Source organism: Coenobita brevimanus, chromosome 3 (genome assembly GCF_032717465.1).
Source record: "Coenobita brevimanus isolate Jiangsu-jjx chromosome 3, ASM3271746v2, whole genome shotgun sequence".
NCBI classification, from domain to species: Eukaryota; Metazoa; Arthropoda; class Malacostraca; order Decapoda; family Coenobitidae; genus Coenobita; species Coenobita brevimanus.
Genome location: NC_136956.1, coordinates 12809305 through 12828473, shown reverse-complemented (window position 1 = coordinate 12828473; position 19169 = coordinate 12809305). Strand labels below are relative to the sequence as shown.

Sequence of the window (19169 nt, the reverse complement as noted above, 5' to 3'; positions counted from 1 at the left end):
GCATATGGAGAGAATGGATAATGAGCGATTGGTGAAAAAGATAACTAGATCTGATGTGAGAGGTGTAAGGCTGAGAGGACGACCACGAATAGGATGGATGGACAGTGTGAAGAGAGCGCTGGATGCGAGAGGGATGTCTGTTGAGCAAGGAAGAGTGGCTGTGCGTGACAGAAATAAATGGAGAGAAATTGTGAATGAATAAGTGATGACGCAGCCCTGAGGGGATATTCTCCCGCATTTGGTCTGATCAGCTAGTCAGGTCAGGTGCGGGTAAGGGGATGGGTGTATTATGATGTGGCAGGGGTAAACCAGTTCTGCTGTCGGGCCCTGCTGCGGATGTCACTGATTGCATTGTGCAGTTGACCCTTGTGCGGTGTGGTGCGGTGAGGATCTGTCCGTTCTCCCCTTTGGGGCTAAGATGCGAATAAATGTGTTTGAATGGATGAGTAAATGGAGAGTGAGTCGTCCTGTCTCGGCTACCTCCCTTTCCTTGGGGGAAGCAGCCTAGGTATATAGATAGATAGATAGACATCTTCAGGGGAGAGCAAAGTGAAGGAGTTGGAGTACACCTGTCATGTTCATACAGAAAGAGGGAGGGGAAAGTCCTAAGTCGCTGACAAATACTAGTGTTCTTGTTGATATCAGCATATCTATGAATCACGTGTTAAGTGATTTTTTAGGTGCGGGCGCTCACCATCCACTCACTCGATGAAGTGCTGCTTTGGGTGTCTGCCCTTTCCTCTCTTCCTTCCTTCCTTTTCTGTCTGTCTTTCCTTCATTCTTTTCTCTTCCATCTGCATATGGGTGACTTTATATTCCCTCCTCTGTCTTTCATTCTTTCCTCTTCCCTCTGCCTATGGGTGACTCTACACTGAGTGACAAGCCAAATGGTTTCCTGTACACCAGGAAACCATTTACTACGTTGAGTGGTAACCATATAACCAAATTATGGCACCTGGAGGTTTGGTGGGTAATTGAGGCGCTCCAATCGGATTGAGTCGGTGCAGGTTTACGTCCAAAAGATGGTTGGACCACTTTGCTCACGTAAAGCCATTCAGGGATGAGTGAGGCTGGTCACTCATATTAAATGTCAGGACTAATTTGCCTAGCCCTGGGCTCTTACGCTCCTCATGGGATAACATAGGATTGGATGATAGATGGATAATATATCTCTATCTCTATCTATCTATCTATCATTCTGTCTATCTATCTATCTATCTATAATATACTATAGCACTAGCCATGTGTGTGTGTGTGTGTGTGTGTGTGTGTGTGTTTTGGGAAACCAAAACTATACATTCAAATCGAACCAAAATTGGAAAAAAATCGCAAAAAATTCGCTGATGTGAAAAAGCTTGGTCCCATCACGATTGAAAAACTTTTACAATATTTATTCAGCGATCACATTTTGTCCAGGAAACGCAGCTCCTGGCGCCCGGCATAGGATCTCCCCAGAATTTTTTGCCCACAGCTATAACTAAAATATATTATAGCGGCGCGAAAGCCCTCCACAGGAGCAAGTGCGAGGGGCCCGAAAGGCCCACGAGCACTTGTGTGTGTGTGTGTGTGTATATATATATATATATATATATATATATATATATATATGTATGTATACATTGCTCAATTTTCCATTGTATTTCAGCCAAGCCCAATGCTGGTTAAACTGAAATGCCGTATGTTGCATATCCAGCACAACATTCAGGTCTGAGCCAGATATCGTGATTGTGTCTGTCTTGAGCCTCTATCCTCAAAGCATTACCATGAGTCAAAGATGAAAACTAAGCATATAAAAACAAAACAGTAATGATGCAGTCCAGTAATATAGTATTGTACATAGTATACTGTAGTGTGTACTTACCAAATGCTGTTATCGATGGGCAGAAACAGCACTGGGGGATTCGCACTTACAGTATAAACAGTACAGTACACAATACAGCACAAGGGTAGTTTAACAATCACAGCAGAGCAATAGGACATGAGCACTGACAGGCCATTACGTTTCCAATATAATGCAGTACAGTAGGTTGAACATAGGACGACATAGAGTCAGTAAAAGCACTAGGGTTTGGCGACCACATGGTCAGAAGAGTTAGAGTGAGAATGTGGTGGTATTCTTGGAGTGCCGGATATGCTATGCCCACGATGGATTCTAATTGGCTGGTGTGTAGCAGGCGTTTCCATTGGCTGCCAAGTTTCGGGATTCTCCCTGGCACCAGTTGGCTGTTGCTTACAAGTTGGTTGAGACCCCTCAATGCCGGATATTGTATTGGAACGCCACTCAAGTCCCGTTTCAAAGCCGGATGTTGCATAAAAATCTCTGGATATTCCATTAATAGAGCCAAGAAAAGCTGCGTCAGATATTGCGTTGGGCCAGATACTGTGATGACGGATAATTGAGACTTTACTGTATATATAGGCTATGTTGTTACTAACATGTCTATGTAAAACTATTTATCTATTAATCTCTTCTATAACCAGATGCCTTAACCCGCCGCGAGCCAGTGCCATTTTAAAACGGTGCGATGAAAATCTCCGGTCAATGCCAGTGCTGTTTAAAATGGCTTAAAATTTAAAAATTCACTGTGACCACATTTTTCAAGATTCACGAGTAAAAACTGGCAGGCATTTATGGTAACTGTTCCTCTACCATTTCCCAGGCGGTCAAGGCTATACACCCACTCGCTTCCCCCAGCACGCTCGCTCTGCCTCTTTCTGCTTGTGTGCCTCACCCAGTCCTGTACATAGTGAAGGCATGTCGTAAGTATTTTCACATAAATGTAGGGACTATATATAGTAAAATTAAGTTGTAAATAATTTCTTGTAACTGTAAGGACTGTACATAGTGAAATCAAGTTGTAAATACCTTCTTGTAAGTGCCAGGCTTATACATAGTGAAGTCAAGTTGTACCTATCTTCAAGTAAGTGTAAGACAATGCATTCACGGTGAGAGAGACATGCAAATTGTGACAGATGTTGAAGTATTAAAGTAATCAGAAAAGTGTACTGAACATTGCTATACCTTCCCAGCATAAATACCTGAGTCTACTGTACTTTACACAGAAAACGACTGTCTCTCACCTACAAAGTGAACGTGAGAGAGCGGGAATACCAGTATGCAGGACTCAATAAACCCATTTCCGAGTTGCGGTGAGTATTTTAATGGTGAAATTTGTTGTTTTCACATCAAAATCTATCATTTTAGCCCCCCAAAAAAGGTAGAAAAATTGCCGGCATGGAGGGGACCCATAGGGCTAAAAATAGCTGGCATGTGGTGGGTTAACCCCCCTGCTTGCTGGCCTACTTGTGACCTTCATGGCACCAAGTCCTAGCCAATTTCTGACCTTTTTTTTTTCTTGCTAGATAGTTTAGGAATGATGAGAAAACATGGAGAACAACAATAAAAGTATGCACAGAAGCCTAAATGGTCGATTTTGAGGTCGATTCACTCTCAGCGAGCAGCTGAAATGTTTGGAGTAATGCCCAATGCCCACTGACTTCATCAGCTGCTGCTGACACCCAGCTTGTTGAGGTAGGAGATCTTCATTTTCTTCATGGGCAAGTATCCCAAATGACCCAGGGACACTCTCAGAAGGTACATAGATGATGGAAGTGTCCTAAAGCATAATTATGTGCGGAGGCGCATTACGACATTCGAGTGAGTGAGTGGCATTTTTCCGATGATGTTCGTATTATTGGATTTTCTAGTTTTCACATAAGTGTTTGCCCACACACATATATTTTATATATGCAACTTTTTTTTTCGCACAACGAATTATTCTTGCATATTGTCTTTTCTCAAACACAGTAGACACATTACACAAGTTATATATGAAGTACTGACATTGCACTTATTATTATTATGAAATCACTTACACTAATTTATATATACATTACAGTTACTTATGAAATAACTTACACCAATTTATATATACGTTACAGTAACACTAATGGGTGTCTTTTTTTTCGCACATGACACAGTTTTCTAACACTTGGGAGTGGAGGAGGGTGTTATATTCCTCAAAGCATGGGATTAGGAACAACCAATTCTCCTTGAGGTGGGAGTCAGCTCCAGCACAGTACAACATGCCATATCACTGCCTGTGAAGGGATGGATGATGGGAACGAAATTGTTCTCATCTTCCCACCCCCACATTACTTCATCCCCTCCTTAGGTTTTGCCCTCATCACCGATGCGGCCACTTCCATCGCTGTCATCAGGATTGGGAGGAAATTCAGTACAGTAGTAGGTTTGGGAGGAAGTTGGGGAACAGAGCTTGCCTCCTCACTTTCCTCACAACTCACACTTTTCTTCCCCCTGCCTTTTTCCTTCCCTTCTGCTATACCTTTTGCTCCTTTCCCCACGGTTTATGGGTGTGGGGAGGAAGCGTGGGGAGGGTGTGGGGAGGGAGCACGGTGAGGTGCAGGTGCAGTGGAGGTACAGGGTTCGGAAGAGGTGGCGCAACATGGGGCTGCAGGTGGCGGGCATCATCGTGCACCACGTGAACAGAACAAAGCACTGCTCACCTTGTACTTTTTACTAAATAGTTCTTCCCCACTCCTTCGGGTTTTTCTGGGCGATCCTACCCACGAAGGCAGCTGATGTTCACCTGAGGGGTCAGCTTCGTATTCCTCATCACTAGAAGAATCGTCCATGGAGGGAGAGCAGCACGGTGAGGTGAGAAGAGGTGGTGGTGGTAGTTCAGGGTCAGATAATGCCAAGCAGACAGCCATATACCTCGCCTTTCTTTGGGATGGAATCTTGTCCTCATTGCTTGATTCCGGCTCAGGTTGGATGTAGTCTCAATCAGCATCATCATTATTGGAAGAATCACTTTCTCCATCACAGGGGATGTTCAGGAGCTTGCTAATCTCGTGTTGGGGAAAACCGCGAAGTGCCATGGTGCTCACTCACTCACAAATTGGGACTGAGTTGGTAGAGCCCTGCATAGGAGGCGGGATGCGGTGATGACTCATAACATGGGTATTAGGCCTAGAGAGGTGTGGGAGATCTCCAGCAAATATCTCACGCTAATATCGCATTTTGAATTTTGCCACATATTTCAAATCAATAATGTATAAATACATCGCTGCCATTTTGTGCATATGCAGGGCCCGACATATATGTACCTCACTGGCACGGGGTGGGTTACATCTTATAAGGTGTGGTGACAGCTTCCCATTTACTTCATATGTTTTTTATATTTTTCATACACCTTATCTATCCACTCTGTCATGTATTTTCTCCAAATCCAGAAAGGCACCATAGAGCTTTTTTCCCTTCTGTAGAAACTTTTCCACTAAACGCCTTTGGCCCGATGCACACTATCCTATGCTCTGCTCACAGTCATGGGTAATGCACACTACCATTCTGTTCTCACTCCACTCCTGCCATGTTGACACTGTATCTAGGAGAAATCATGTCATACAAGTCCCTCTTGTCTTTCACTAATTCTATCAACAATTCATCTTGAAAGGAGTATATATTGTTATGATATTTCAACAAAGGTTCCACAGAATATTATTATTGTACAGACTAAGATTATTTATTAAAAACTGTTGTTTTAAATCCACAACAATAATACTTTAAATAAACTAAACTTTATCATAACCCCACATGGTTGTTTTCTTGGGGTTCATTTTCACAAAATAAAAAATGTAAGAGGAGGAAGGGGAGACAGCCTCCCACCTCAGTGTTGACCGGGGTGAGACTGAAATGAGACCTTTGGGTAATGCACACTGTCACTGTCGTTCCCCTTACAGCCTGGTCCTGCTCCATTCAAAATATCTTTAGAGTGATCGTTGCTTGCACATGGGTGGAGCGAGCGAGGGCAAATTGTGGGCAACAGCATGCATACCCCTACTGAAATACATGTAATAATATTTAACCAGAAGGAGAACAAACCATGAGCAGGGTGAGAGCAGAGCGATAGTGTACATCAGGCCTTAGGATGCAAAACTGCCATAGTTTACTTTCTGAGAAAAAATTAAATGTTACTTCTAATACGCAGTACTGTACACTTAGCAGTTATTGGTTCGTTTCATCATTTGTCAGCAGAAGTAAAAACAGCTTTATTCTGATTATCATGACCAACATGTTTTATGTGCGCCACACGATAGAAAAAAAAAAATAATGTACTGTGATGTAAAGAAGGCTGTGGAGCACTGCTCTAAAAGCGGGACAGGGTCCCTCTGTTTCACCCAGCTGTTGAGATCTCAAATGCTTTACCCAGTGGCCATCATGAGAAGTGTCAACATGAAAAGATGCCAAGAGTTCTGGCCTACCATGGTCAGAGGAAAAACCTCCGTGAAATGGGTCAGGGTCAGCTAAAACCAGCAGAGCTTGATCCTGTATCCTCCTTTTAACTTTCTGTGGCAATGTATGTTTTCATGGGTAATGTATGAAATCTCTTCCCAGCCTCCCAAGTCAGGGTGTGACTCACCACTAGCCCAAAGACGTTGACATGGAATCCCAGAGCATTAGGACTGTCTAGGCTGAAAATTATAAATTTCCTTCTCTCAGGTGGACTGTCAACTAAAGTAAACAAACTCCACCTACTCTGCTGGGTGGGTGATGGCTCAGAAGCCCATCCACCTTTTGAAAGGTAATCCTTCTGGGCAAAACCAGTGGGGCTGCCTATCTAGTCGCTGATGACCTGACCATGAAACAGTTGGCACTAGATAACGTGGTTCAAGTAATAGATCAATTTCTGAGCTACTAGCGAACAGACAGTCCTTGAAATACACAAAATAAGCTGTAATACCAGATATTACTAGAAATTTTTGAATATAGGGAACATTTCCGTTAAGGTACTACTGGAAACAGTAATGCAAGTACTGAAAATAGTGTAAAGTAGTAGTGTAATATATTGAGGAATTATTTAATCAATTGACACATACGAATTATCTAATGTTGAAAGTAATTAGACATACTGATAATGGCATGTATTAGATCAGTCACAATAATAACAGAAAGTACGATACTGAGAGGTTGTATGGAAAAGTATGGGTAATCACTTTAAAGTATGGAAAAATATAATAGAGTAGTGGTGGAGAATAATATGTACTGGAAAATAACGAGATACAGGGGAATCACACACACACACACACACACACACACACACACACACACACACACACACACACACACACACACACACACACACACACACACATCTTAACATGTTGAATATACATATTTGTATTTAATCTTCCATACTTTCATGAAATGTGAATGACTTTGTACTTGTAACAGTAAAGCATTGTGTACAAATGACCTTTGATTCTCTATCCTGGAATTAGGTGCGGAGACAGAAGGACAACAGGCAATCGAGTGAAAATGTTATCTCTCTCCTCCTTCGATAGTGCAGGAAATTGTTGCATCTCATCAAGGGCTTTGTTGTAGATCTGGCTACCTCTTAATATGTGCATTGGAACAAATGGCACTAATGATGACAGTGACAAAAGCAATGGCAAAAATTCTTACAGTTGACTAATACCTTAGTTTATTTTTAATTTCTTTAGATGTACTGACTGCTCTCACAGTTCAACAGTCGCATTGGTATCAGCAACCATAATGATGTAACAGTATGAATATTGTTTAGCAGCATTAGCCTAACTGTACTTACAGTGAAACAGCATAGGTCAGACTGTGATATTATTAAGCGCTGGCAAATTTATAAGTTTCTTTATCCCACTTGCACCCAGTGTCCTCTGTATAGGACTATATTCAATAGTTAATAAAGAAGGGAACCCAGGGGAAGGGACCTATAAGCTTCGCAACTATGAGCCGGTAAGCAGAGGGCAGTACGCTTAGTACCCTTCCAGCATAGTCCCTCACACAGAAGCCCTGGTAGCTAATGGGTTAATGGTGTAATCGATTATTCCTGGGGGAGTCTTTTGGAAGGGTGTTACTACAATTATTATTAATGCGGTGGACAGTGGTGTATACAGTGGTATACAGTGAGGACAGTGCTGGTGGGAGTGTAATACAATTGTCGATGATATAATGGATGATGTTGTAGTGTCTAATGGCAGTGAAGGCCGTGTGGGTTTGAGTATCTTACCATTGTTATTGATGAAGTGGATAATGTTGTAGAGTTTGGTGGCAGTGTCGATCGTGGCCAGCTCGCCTTCCAGAGAGTGACACATCTGCCTCGCCTCCTGCTGGGTAAGTTCGGCGAAGGTGACGAAATACAGGCACTGGTCCCCCACGGCCACGAAGGGTGCCATGCAGCTGTCTGAGCTGTGTGGCAAACACTGACCCATGAAGGACACCTGGTCAGATCCGCACCAGCCTATTCTGTCGTCTGCTACTGGGGCCATTTGCCTGCCATCTGTTAGTGATGTCATTAAAAACTCTTTATTCATCGATCTGCATTAATGTTAATATAGTCAGAATGTTTTACTATATGCATTGGAGAATCTTTCAGTGTCATTCCTTCTGCGGCAACTTAATACCAAACAACATATATAAATTTATTACTTTTCCCCCAGTCTCGCAAAGATGTCCTCTTGAACTTACCTGCAGTCATCAAGAAGACTGTTGAAAACACAAGTTGAATCCACATTCTTAAACTTGTTTCTTCTAAAACTGGAGATCTGAAGTTTTTTATTGTTTTATAATGAATTACACTATCGATTTCTGTTATTAAAAATATGCTTGGAAATTTCAAGAATTCACAGTAGCATACTATAATATAACAACTAGCTTTATAACTAGTAAGGCGGAGAGTGATCCTGACGACACCGCCAACCGTTTCATATATATATGCCACGTTTATCAGCAGTGGCAGATAACAGTTCGAAATATAAGTGGGCGCACGTGATTCTATAACATGTTTATCACATTTTAAATCACCTTTTTGGGGGGGAGGGGGGGAGAGGGACTCCTTGGTAACTGTAAAGTTCTGATTTATGTAAACACGTCATTAAGCAAACAGTGTCAGACAAGTCAGAATTATTGTTATGTGATGATGGTAAATCATCAGTGAATGTGTGGCTGAGTAAGAGTCTGTCTGGTGTTTCCTGTACACCTGGTGCACTCTCATGCCAGCGTGCCAGAGGAAATTGTTATGAAATGACTCTCACGACAAGCACTGTGATGATGATGATTGTGTTCTAGCAAACCTAATACATAATTTATTAAAAAAGAAAAAGCCTGTTCATCAAATGATCGTAAATTCTAGCATTCCTGACTACTGTAAGAAACTGGTATATAACCCCCAGAATATATATATATATATATATATATATATATATATATATATATATATATATATATATATATATATATATATTCTGTTGAAACTCCACTTTTGTTTCTCTGTATCTCTGCTTCTATCCTCAGATGAGGAGAAACGGTGTATTACAGTGCAACAATTTTTTAATCAATACTTAAAGTGCGCCAGCTTAAAAAAAAAAAAAAAAATTGATTTATAGATAGAGGACAATCTGTCTTCGGTTATCAAAAATTTTATTTAACACATGCCCATATCTTTTATTAAGTGGTAAATGCAGCGGGGCATATCCGTGGTTTCATATCTGCACATTTTATATATATATATATATATATATATATATATATATATATATATATATATGAGTCACGTTATTTGTTTGTTTGTTTGTCCTTCAATCACACCCAAACCATGGGCCAGAAACCCCAAGGCCCACATATATTCTGAATCAGGGTGACCGATGGATGGTTTTCAAAATTCAGATCTAGTCATTTGAAGTCACTGGTAGAGTGTTAGCCTTTTTGGCCCGGGCAAAGACGGGTACCCCTGCAGCCCTGTTTTTCGCATGGAAACTAACATGACCTCCAGTTCGGACATAGATTATGTGAGGTTCACCTCCAAGGTCATTTGAGGTCACCGGTCAAAGGTAAGTTGAGGTCACCGGTAACAGTAAACAAGTGCACGCAAACGTCTGTGAAAGCTGAAATAGGAAGTTTCTTGGACCTCTTATAATCCCTGTTCAAAAGCATAATAGGTACGTGGTCTTTCTGGAGTAGAAAGACTGAACTAGAAGAAATAGGATTAGAGTAGTCGCCTTATTGGCCCGGCAATGCCAGGTAACCCTGCTAGTGTGTGTGTGTGTGTGTGTGTGTATATATATATATATATATATATATATATATATATATATATATATATATATATATATATATATGCAAAAAGAGAGAGAGAGAGAGAGATCAGAGAATTTCTCTCTCTGTCTGTCGTCAATGGAAATCAAGGGAGATGCATATACAGTAGAGCTCTTAACAGCTCTGACAGGTGTAACTTCTTACCCCGAATATAAACATCTCAAACATGTATATTACATAAGCTAAAGTGGTTTCTCTGATGGCAAAGCTTATAATTTGTTAGAAATACTCAAGTCAACATGGTAAAAAAATGGTGACCAATTACTGTAGCATTTTTTACTCCTAAATCCATTTGATTAGTTACAGAGGGTCGGGTTTCTAGAAGGGTTGGTAGGATGGGTTGGTAGGGTTAGTGGGTGAGTGCGCAGTTGGGAAATAGGTCCATGGTAGGAACAGGTTCATGGAGAGTATAACCCAGGGAAAATGGAACCAAGGATGAAACGGGAATACAACGGTCTTCTCAAATAAGGAGTGGCCATCCAGGGTCCCATGTATTGCACGATCATAGGGTTTTACCCAGGCAACGCCGGGTACCCCATCTAGTATATATTAAAACTAGCAGGAAAGTGAAATAAAGAGGACCACCTAGGTATAGTGAATAATTCAAGACATCTTCATATATATATATATATATATATATATATATATATATATATATATATATATATATATATATTATATATATATATATATATATATATATATATATATATATATATATATATATATATATATATATATAAATGAAAGGAATGAAAGGAATGTGGACAGCCTGTGGAATGCATATAGGGATTGCTTAGTTAGGAATGCTTAAGCGGTGTGAGGTGTGGCAAGAATAACAACAAGGAAGCAAGGAACGACATGGTAGGATGATGAGGTTAAGAAAGCAGTTGAGAAAATGAGGCAGAAGTGGCTAAAGTGGTTACAGAACAGGGGTTCAGCTGAAATAAGAACTGAATATACTAAGAGCAAGAAGCACGTAAAGAGACTAGTGAAGAGGATAAAGGAGCTAAATGAGGATCTAGGAAGAAAAAAGAATGCAAACTACTCTGAAAATAGGAAGTTATTCTGGAAAGAAGTGCGGAAATGTAGAACTAAAAGCGGAAAGAAATGTGATGGGGTGAAGGATGTAGGTGGTAGACTATTAACCCATGGGGACGAAGTAAGGACCAGATGGAAAATACTTTGAAAGCCTGACGAATGGGAATATAGAGAGAAGAGCGGCTTTAAACATGACTGGTTTGGGGTGTGCAGAGAAGGAATGCAGTGCCAGGAGAAGTGATACTCGGACAGATGAAGAGTGCTGTGAAGCGGCTGAAATATGGGAAAGCAGCTGGGGTTAATGAGGTGTATGCAGAAATGATTAAGTGTAGTGGAGAGTGTGGAATGAACTGTTTGTTGGAGATGTGTAAGAAGGCATGGATGAGTGCAAATGTGCCAGCAGAGTGGAAAAAGGCTATGATTGTAGTCCTGTACGAAAATAAAGGTGAGCAAAGTGAGTGCAAGAATTGTCGTGCTATAAGTTTATTGAGTGGGGTAGGGAAGGTATATGGAAGAATTATTATAGAGAAAGTAAGAGAGATATCAGAAGTCCTAGTGAGTGATGAATAATGTGGCATTAGGAGTGGCAGAGGAAGTGTAGACCAAATATTTGTAGTGAGACAGTAGAGAAGGCTTGCGAGAAGGACCATAAGGTGTTTATGGCATTCATGAATCTGGAAAAAGCATTCGACAAAATGGACAGAGAAGGATTGTGGAAAGTTTTGCCTATGTACGGTGTAGATGGTAAGCTGCTAGGTGCCGTCGAGAGTTTTTATGATGGCAGTGAAGCATGCGTAAGGGTTAATGGGCATCTAAGTGAATGGTTCACGATCGGTGTGGTCGTGCGACAGGGTTGTGTAATGTCCCCATGGTTGTTTAATATATATATGGATGGGGTGATGAGAGAATTAAAAACACAAGTAATGGAGAGGTGGATGGCGTTGGTAATGAATGGTTATGGATGGAATATCTCAGATTTGTTGTATGCTGATGATGCAGTACTACTTGGAAATACCGGACAAGAACTTGGTAGGCTGGAGCAGAGTTTTGCTGATGTCTTTGAGCGTCGTGCGATCAGAGTAAATGTAGAAAAGAGTAAAGTGATGGTTATTGAGAGAGAAGGTGACTTCCAGTACGATGTTACAGTGAACTGAGAGAGACTGGAATTGACGAGAGAGTTCAAATACCTGGGTACAGTGACAGAAGAGAGAGGAAAATATGCAAAAGAAGTTGAAAGTAGAGTGACACAAGGAAGAAAAGTAGCTGGTGCAATGAAGGCCTTGATAAGAAACATAGGCTTGAGTGTTCCAGCCGCACGAGGCTTACATGAGGTGTAATGGTGGAATATTTTAGTCTTCAATAAATGACCCCAGTGAAATGAAGGAAATAATAGAAAACCACCGTCAGTATGATGCTAGGAAAATTTAGTTACCAGTGTAATGCAAGGAACTTTTGATACCACCACTAATGCCCAAAGATTTTAGAGCCACAAGTGTAATGTTGGGAATTTAAGAGATTAAGAAAAATGGGGTAGCGTGATCTTGTTACAGAGTTTATGGAAAATGTGGTAGCGTGATCCTATAAGAGAATTTATGGGAATTGAGGAAGCGTGATCTTTTCTGAGAGGTCGTGAGCCGTTAGATATTAAGCACACTTTGCGGGCCACTCAATCTCGTCTGTACCACACCACTTCTTAGAGGACAGCAAAGTTCAGACTCGTAATGACTTAACCTAAGTTTTACTAAGCATTAAGAACTGAGACAGATTACTCTTCACACTGTGAATGAACCCAAACGAAATATTAATGAGAATATACATCACTGGAGATTTTAATCTTTACAAGTTAATATTGAAAGAATACAGATACACATATATTAATCGCGTGGTCACAGATGGACTCACGGGAAGATTCAAAGAATACTGATGCACATGGATAAACTAATCCCGTGGTCGCAGTTGGACTCGCGGGAAGAATCGAAGAATACTGATACACGAATATATTAATCCCATGGTCACAGCTGGACTCACGGAAAGAATCAAAGAATACTAAGACACTCTCTTAAGATTAAACTCGTATAACTCAGAATTATATACAGTAAAGTCACAAATATTATAGGAACAGTGATCTAATAAACTGTAATCAAAATGGACTGTAAACAAAATGGACCATCCGGTATATTCGTTATTTAGGCTACATGAATTAGGTAAAAAAGGGGAGGGGGTGTGAGTGTGTGAGGTGTTTTGGCAGTAGCTTGAAACGGACGATCTGCAATGTTGAAGGGAAGTGGCGGTCTCGTTAATCAGGACAAGAGGGATCAGGGGAATATATGACCAATTTCACTCACGAATGTATATGATGCCTTAGTACACGAGGGAGAAAAGGGGGGGGGGAGGATGAGAGTTCGACACTAACCTGCATTGTTGAAGAGAAGTGGCGGTCTGGCGTTTTTTTTTTTTTTTTTTTTTTTTTTTATCGACCATTGGAGCCGAAGCCCCTGGTCAAAAAGGCAGCTATATATAAGTATATACGTAGGAACACAGTATATGCATATATATATATATACAAACATATATACATACATACATGCACACACATCTAGGCATATATATATATATATATATATATATATATATATATATATATATATATTGTTACGGAACAGAGAAAGATAATGTACACTTTAAGTCAGAATACTAAAAATCACTACTGTCCCGTAAAGTTCCAGGTTCAAAACAAAAGAGTTAGGTAAAATTACAAGTTAAAGTTTAATGCTCAAACTAACAACAAAACATTCAGGACTCATAAGGATAATGTAATGGCAAAAACAGGTTAAATATATGGTTAACTGCAATAGCCTCTATTAACACGAAATTAGCAAGAGTAAATTTATCTAAGTCAGCCCTGATAAAATGAAAATACACTGGGTAATGCTCAGTTAATGCAAGATAAATTATTACACATACAGAATAATATTAAATCTGGCTGACAAACTGAATCCTACATAAATTACAAAAAAACCCTCACTAGGCCCACAGATCAACACCTTATGCTACACAGTACAATGAAAAAATGCAATAACACTTATACTCAAATTACACAGCTGCTAGATGGTTGGAGACTTCCTGAACACTCACAATAATAATAACGGTACAGGGGAGGACAGAGATGTGAACAAAATGAGGAGTAGATCAAAGTGGCAATGATGCAGAGACTGAGCTCATTATATAGGGGCCAGCAGAGCTTGATACAACTTGTAAGAAGGACGCACAAATGAAGCCATGGGGACAGAGTTGACAGTCCCGCACTGAACAACAGAAAGGACGACTTACTCTACTATAACGGTAGAAGGGGGGGACTGAGGCAGAACACGCTCGTGATCAAACAGGCAGCACACTGTACGTTAGAATTACACAAAGGATGATGAAATCATAGGCTATGTAACACCTCCCCACAAAGAAAAAGAAATTTACAAAGGAAATTTCTTATTACTCTAAAACAATCTGTCTAAAGTCTAGATAAGCAATCTGCAATAACATTTTCTTTCCTAGTGTTACAAAACATGAGATCTCCCTAGCACGTTCAGTCATAGGTACTTGCCAGTATCCCTTTAACAAATCAAACTTACTTATGTACCTAGCCTTTCTGATCTTGTCTATGCAATCTTCCACGTGAGGGAGAGGGTAAGTGTCTGTTTTGGTTATCTGATTAACACGTCTGTAGTCGATGCAAAGCCGCTGTGACCCACCTGGCTTAGGGACTAGAGTGACAGGAGAACTCCACTCGCTCTGACAGGGCTCAATCATCTTGTGGTCCAACAGGTAGCCAAGCTCCTTCTGGATGAGAGGAACTTTCACTGGGTTCACACGGTAAGGAGGCAGTTTAATTGGCTTTGCGTCTCCAATATCGACATCATGCATCAACACAGTGGTTCTTCCTGGAGTGGCACGGAACACTTGCGGGTACTCCTGCAGTAATGCCGAAAACTCCTGCCTTTCCTCGGGAGGTAGATGAGAAACTTAGTCTGGAGATCATTCATCATATCAGGATTCTTCTCCAAACTATCACTCAGGCTCATGGGAGAGCTTCACTTGCAGACTCGGGTGGAACAGCTACAGTGCAGACTGGATTATTTTCGTCCCGCCTGTGATATAACTTTAGCATGTTGATGTGACATAGTTGCTTGCTCTTTCTACGATCTGGTGTGGCGATGACATAGTTGACATCACTGAGTTTCTTCTCCACGAAATAAGGACCACTAAACTTGGCTTGAAGAGGTTGCCCATGCACTGGTAGCAGAATCAAAACCTGATCTCCTGGCTGAAAGTGGCGTAACCTGGACTTCTTATCATACCAAGTCTTCATCTTCTCCTGAGCAGCTCCTAAATTCTCTCTCGCCAGCTGTAAAGCAGTGGACAGTCGTTCTTTGAACTTCATCACATACTCCAGCAGGTTGACGTCATCTTCCTCCGACAGCCAGCATTCCTTGAGTAGCTTAAAGGGTCCTCTTACTTCATGGCCAAACAGTAGTTCAAAAGGTGAGAAGCCCAGTGATTCATTTGGAGATTCTCCTGCAGCAAACACAACGAATGGAAGACCTTTATCCCAGTCTTTCTGATGTTCCAAACAGTATTTCTTGAGCATCGATTTGAGTGTTTGATGATATCTCTCCAACGCTCCTTGGGTCTGGGGATGGTAAGCTGAGGACGTGATCTGGGTGATGCCCAACTCTTTCAGAGACTGCTTGAAAACGTTTGACATGAAATTACTTCCCCGGTCTGACTGTACCTTCTTGGGCAGACCAAACTTTGTGAAGAACCCTAGCATTTCCTTAACCACGTTCTTTGCTGAGATATTTCTAAGTGGAATGGCTTCAGGATAACGAGTAGCCATATCAATCAGGGTCAACACATAAGAAAATCTTGAAGAAGTCTTAGGAAGAGGGCCCACAATATCCACCAACACACGGGTGAAAGGCGCCTCAAAAGGAGGAATGGGAACTAGAGGTGCAACCTTTTCGGTCTGATTACACTTCCCCACAACTTGACAGGTGTGACAAGACTTACAATACCAGGAAACATCCCTGAAGATACCTGGCCAGTAGAAGTGTTTCAAAATGCGTGCCACAGTCTTCCTCACTCCAAGGTGTCCTGCCAAACTGGAATCATGAGCCACTGTAATGATATCCTGCCTACAAACACGAGGGATGACAACTTGATGTACAACCTCCCATTCACAGTTGGCTGATGCTGTTGGGGGTCTCCACTTCCTCATAAGTACTCCTGACTTTATATAATAACAAGTAGAAGCACCGGCTGACTCTTCCTCACTGCAAGCAGAGTTAGCTAGACCTTTCAACTCAGGGTCAGCAACCTGCAACTCAACCAACTCTTGACGAGACAAATTATCAACACTACGGGGTACTGCCTCATCTGGTGAGTGGTCCAAATTAGCAAGAAAAGTGTCAGCTAGGATAACATCATGATCATCATTATCCTCTAAATCACCAGTAACTTTAGACTTAGCCCTAGTGACAGCACATGCAGGGAACACATCAGGGACATCACAATCCTGGGACGCAGCCACTGGCTCACTAGACAACTGAGGAGCTGGACACACTTGACTTCCACCAATATCATTTCCAAGTAAGAAAGTTACACCTGACATTGGGAGTGTCTCAACCAACCCAACCATAACGGAACCATTAACAAAACCAGACTCTAAATTCACTCTGCACATAGGGACAGAGAAGTAATTATTCCCTACGCCTTGTAAGATTACAGTTTCATCAGAGGAATTAACATTAGAGCCTAGAACACTGGTCAGCATAAGGGATTGGCAAGCACCTGTATCACGATATATTTTAACTGATTTCCTGTCATTACTGTCCAGAGGACTGACAAAACCATCAGACAGGAAATTAGCACATGAACTCTTGAGAGTGTCACCCACGTTACTGCTCAAAAGAGGAGCTTCATCGTGAGGATTTAATTTACCCCTCAAAGCAGGTTCAGTTAACTCGGTTAAAGAATTCTGGGAACTCTCAAGAGTGGACACTAGACCAATTGACTGAATATTTAAAGACTCCTTTTTGTTCACATCACGCTGTCTCCTGAAACATTTCTCCGTAGTATGACCAAGCTTACTACAATAAGTACATTTACTTTTCTGAAATCTAGAGGTGAAGCTGGTATTTACTTCCTGAGAAACATCATCTTTATTCTCTTTCCTGTTACCTGTACTCTGAGTAGAGGCAACGTACTTACTCTCAGCTTTCCCTTTTTCTCTAGAATATCTCTTGTGATTGAGAACATATTCATCAGCCAAAACTGCAGCATTCAGACAAATTATTCTTTTCTCATCGAGATATAGGCTTATATCTTTATAAATACACCTTTTGAAATCCTCCAGCAAAATCATCTGCTTAAATTTACCAAAATCAGAATCCACATTCTTAGAATTTAACCACTGCTCTAACAGATCTTCTTTGATTTTTGCATACTCAACATGGGATTGCTTATCTTGCTTGTAAGTTGTCCTAAATTTTACTCTATAAGCTTCAGGAACAAGCTCATAGGCCTTAAGAATCAAGCTCTTAACTACATCATAATTATCAGATTGATCCTGAGGCAAAGATGCATAAGTTACTTGAGCTTTACCGGTGAGAACAGTTTGAAGGAGTACTGGCCAATACTCCTTGGGCCAATTAAAACCTGTAGCTACCCTCTCAAACAACTGAAAATACTTTGTTAAATCAGATTAATTAAAAGGAGGGACAAGTTTAACATTTTTAGCCACATCAAAATCATCAGAGCTAGATGATCCAGTTCCACCTTGTTTCATGCGATACTCATGGTCTGCCTGAATCCTGGCAAGTTCAACTTGTGCGTGTATCTGTGCCTCCTGAATACGAGCATTTGCCTGAAATTCAGCCTCCTTAGCATTTGCTTGAAATTCAGCCTCCTGAATACGAGCCTGATACTCAGCCTCCTTAGCACGTGCTTGAAATTCAGCCTCCTTAACACGAGACTCCGCCTCCTTAGCCTGAGCCTCCTGCAGAGCTAGCTGTAACTTAGCTAATTCAATCTGTGTTTGCTCATTTGGAGGAGTTACATTAAACAAGCTTTCATTAATCATGTCAACAATTTGATCTTTAGAATGATGAGAGCGAACAGCAATTCCCAATTGTTGAGCAACAAGCTTAAGTTCATTCTTTGTTCTGTTTTCTACATCACACACTGTTTGCACATTTTACAAAAAATCTTTGGCTTCATCAAGTGTAGTAATAGTAGACATCATGAATAAGTAAAAGTCACAAAATATCAAGCAATATCATTATGATAATATCCTGAATATCCTGATAAGAGGTCGCCAAATTTATGTTACGGAACAGAGAAAGATAATGTACACTTTAAGTGAGAATACTAAAAATCACTACTGTCCCGTAAAGTTCCAGGTTCAAAACAAAAGAGGTAAAATTACAAGTTAAAGTTTAATGCTCAAACTAACAACAAAACATTCAGGACTCATAAGGATAATGTAATGGCAAAAACAGGTTAAATATATGGTTAACTGCAATAGCCTCTATTAACACGAAATTAGCAAGAGTAAATTTATCTAAGTCAGCCCTGATAAAATGAAAATACACTGGGTAATGCTCAGTTAATGCAAGATAAATTATTACACATACAGAATAATATTAAATCTGGCTGACAAACTGAATCCTACATAAATTACAAAAAAAACCTCACTAGGGCCACAAATCAATATCTTATGCTACACAGTACAAGGAAAAAATGCAATAACACTTATACTCAAATTACACAGCTGCTAGATGGTTGGAGACTTCCTGAACACTCACAATAATAATAACGGTACAGGGGAGGACAGAGATGTGAACAAAATGAGGAGTAGATCTAAGTGGCAATGATGCAGAGACTGAGCTCATTATATAGGGGCCAGCAGAGCTTGATACAACTT

General features: G+C 40.7%; 1 protein-coding gene across 1 annotated transcript in view; it reads right to left on the bottom strand.

Moving 5' to 3' along the window:
* LOC145393212 (macrophage mannose receptor 1-like) overlaps positions 1-19169 on the bottom strand; it is a 147599-nt gene that overhangs the window by 107057 nt on the left and 21373 nt on the right. The window contains exons 2-3 of the mRNA XM_080267415.1: positions 8525-8542; positions 8067-8374 (exon numbers count right to left, since the gene is read on the bottom strand). Of these exons, the coding sequence (XP_080123541.1) occupies positions 8067-8374; positions 8525-8542 (326 nt within the window). The remainder of the gene's footprint in view (positions 1-8066; positions 8375-8524; positions 8543-19169) is intronic.